This window comes from Balaenoptera ricei, chromosome 2 (assembly GCF_028023285.1).
Source record: "Balaenoptera ricei isolate mBalRic1 chromosome 2, mBalRic1.hap2, whole genome shotgun sequence".
In the NCBI taxonomy this organism is placed as follows: Eukaryota; Metazoa; Chordata; class Mammalia; order Artiodactyla; family Balaenopteridae; genus Balaenoptera; species Balaenoptera ricei.
The window spans coordinates 57078599-57081114 of record NC_082640.1 but is presented as its reverse complement, the minus strand read 5'-3'; the positions used below and the strand labels follow the sequence as shown (position 1 = coordinate 57081114).

The 2516-nt window shown below is 37.1% G+C and overlaps 1 protein-coding gene across 1 annotated transcript; it reads right to left on the bottom strand.

Annotated features, from left to right (window-relative positions):
• Positions 1-1506: 1506 nt before the first annotated feature.
• LOC132360355 (general transcription factor 3C polypeptide 6-like) lies at positions 1507-2188 on the bottom strand. The gene is given in 1 exon segment (XM_059915417.1): positions 1507-2188. A coding segment is annotated over 1 exon segment (663 nt). The 5' UTR covers positions 2186-2188; the 3' UTR covers positions 1507-1522.
• Positions 2189-2516: the final 328 nt, after the last annotated feature.

Genomic DNA, 2516 nt, shown 5'->3' with positions numbered 1-2516 from the left:
TATTAACTACATTCCTCACACTGTACATTTCATAACCATGATTTATTTATTTTGTAACTGGAACTTTGTACCTGTACTTATACATATATCAATAATATCTTACATCTTATTTACCAATTCATCTACTGATGGCCACTTACGTTGCTTCCATATCTTGGCTATTGTAAATTATGTTTTAATTAACATAGATGTGCATAATTTCCAATTAGTGTTTTATTTTTTTATTTTTTATTTTTTTATGATTTGGAAATGCTTTTAATCAGGGTAAGTTGTTTTCCAAATAAACAGTAAAAATTTACAAAATCTACTGAAGGAAAAAATTCCTCATCCTAGAACATTAGTTCTCTAATCTGTCACAACAAAGTTACACCTCCAACAGTTGTGAGATATAATTAACATGAGGAGTGTTTTAACTTATTAGTACCAGGTTCAACCATATAAAATTGCAGAGTTTTGTAGAAACAAATATTGGTAATTTCATATAGTTCAACCTGTATCAAAGTTTGTGACTAATTTACTTAAAAAATACAAGTTAGGGTAGATCTAGGTTATCACCATAATATTGTAGAATGTTACAGCTGAATTCCAATCATCTTTCTTCAGTGGGAAAGAAGTGAAATTACAGCTGGAATATCAGAACTGTACCTTCACCCTTAAGCACTTCTGAATTCTTTTTCTGTTCTCAGGAGTAGTACTGACTTTGGTAGACTGGAAAATGGCTCCCTAAATATTTTCATGCCACAATTCTCAGTTTTATGCCTGTTTAAATTACATGACAAAAGGGACTTTGCAGATGGAATTAAGGTTATAGACCTTAAAATAGGGAAGTTACCCAGATGTGCCCAGTGTAATCAAATGGACCTTTAAAAGAAGGCAGAAGGGTCCATCATCAATAAGATTATGGAAGAAGCAGGAGAGATTCAAAGACTGAGAGGGACTTGACCATTGCTGGCTTTGAAGAGAAGGGGACCATGAGTGAAGGAATGCAGGCAGCCTCTAGAAGCTGGGCATGGCTCTCAGCCAACAGCAAGGAAATGGGACCGTGATCCTTCAGCTGCAAAGAACTGAATTCTGCGAACAACTGAATGAACAAGGAAATGGAGTCCCCCACGCCACGTCCAGAAGAGAATGAAGCTCTGCAAATACCTTGATTTTAGCCCAGGTGAGACCCATATCAGATGGCTGACCTACAAAACTATAAGACAATACACTTATGTAGCTTAATACACTTTAGCCACTAAGTCTGTGGAAATTTGTGATGGCTGCAATAGAAACTCACACTTACCTTAGTAAAACCCCCATTTTAAAGGACTCATCACAGAAGGGTCCCTATAGTCATTGAAACCATATTTTTAAAAACTCGTATCTGGTCCTTAATGATTCTAGTATATTAAACTATATTATAATTGGAAATGTGTATATAGCCAACAAAAATAATAAAATTGTGAACTGAAAACTACAAAGCCAGTTATTTTATATAAAAACTCTAAAAAGCTAATGACTAGTTTTTATGAGAAACATTTCATCTAGGAGTGATTTCTAAGGCAGTTTCTTGAGTTTCCATAAAAACAGAGCCTTCTGTCTCAGAAGGGATATCAATAAGAGGACCAGAATCCTCTATATCCAAGTTCGGTGGTTTCTCCTGTTCATAACTCAGGTTTGAATTATCTTTCATTTGAATCTCTTGCTCTTCCAACTCCAAAGATTTATCTGGGTCTGGAGCTACAACTTCATCCGCTTCATTTTCATGCAGAAAACTACAAATCATGTTGGGTCTACAGGAGAAATAATTTTCCTTGATTTGCAGCCATTCCACACCACCTATGTTTTCTTCTCCTTCCTTCTTTTCTGTCAGAAGAGTTCTTGTCATGCTGAGCTTCTTCATTGTGTGGCATTTATATTTTAGCACTGTTTTATTATTGCCTTCTGCATCCACATGTTCAACATTTTCTTCAAATATAACACAGGTCCCAAGAGTGTCTTCATACTCTCCAGCAAAGACATAGCTGTCCACTTGCAGAATGGGCTTCTCAGTATCAAGTCCCAAAATCTTGCATTTATTTTCACATTTTTAGAGAAAGTCTGAATCAATAATTCCTGATAATTCCACCAGAACCAACTGCTCTGCCTCCTCCTCCTCCTCATCCCAGTACCCCCGACTCGACTCCTCGGCCGCCGCCGCCATGCCGCCGCTCCTCCGCGTGGCCTCCAAGCCGAGTGTTTTTTTTTTAATATTTGTATGTAATGCTTTTTAATTCTTTTTTTTTAAATCAGTCATCAATTTTATACACATCACTTTATACATGTGAATCCCAATCGCCCAATTCAGCACACCACCATCCCCACCCCACCACAATTTCCCCCCCTTGGTGTCCATACGTTTGTTCTCTACATCTGTGTCTCAACCTCTGCCCTGCAACCCGGTTCATCTGCACCATTTTTCTAGGTTCCACATACATGTGTTAATATACAATATTTGTTTTTCTCTTTCTGACTTACTTCACTCTGTATGACAG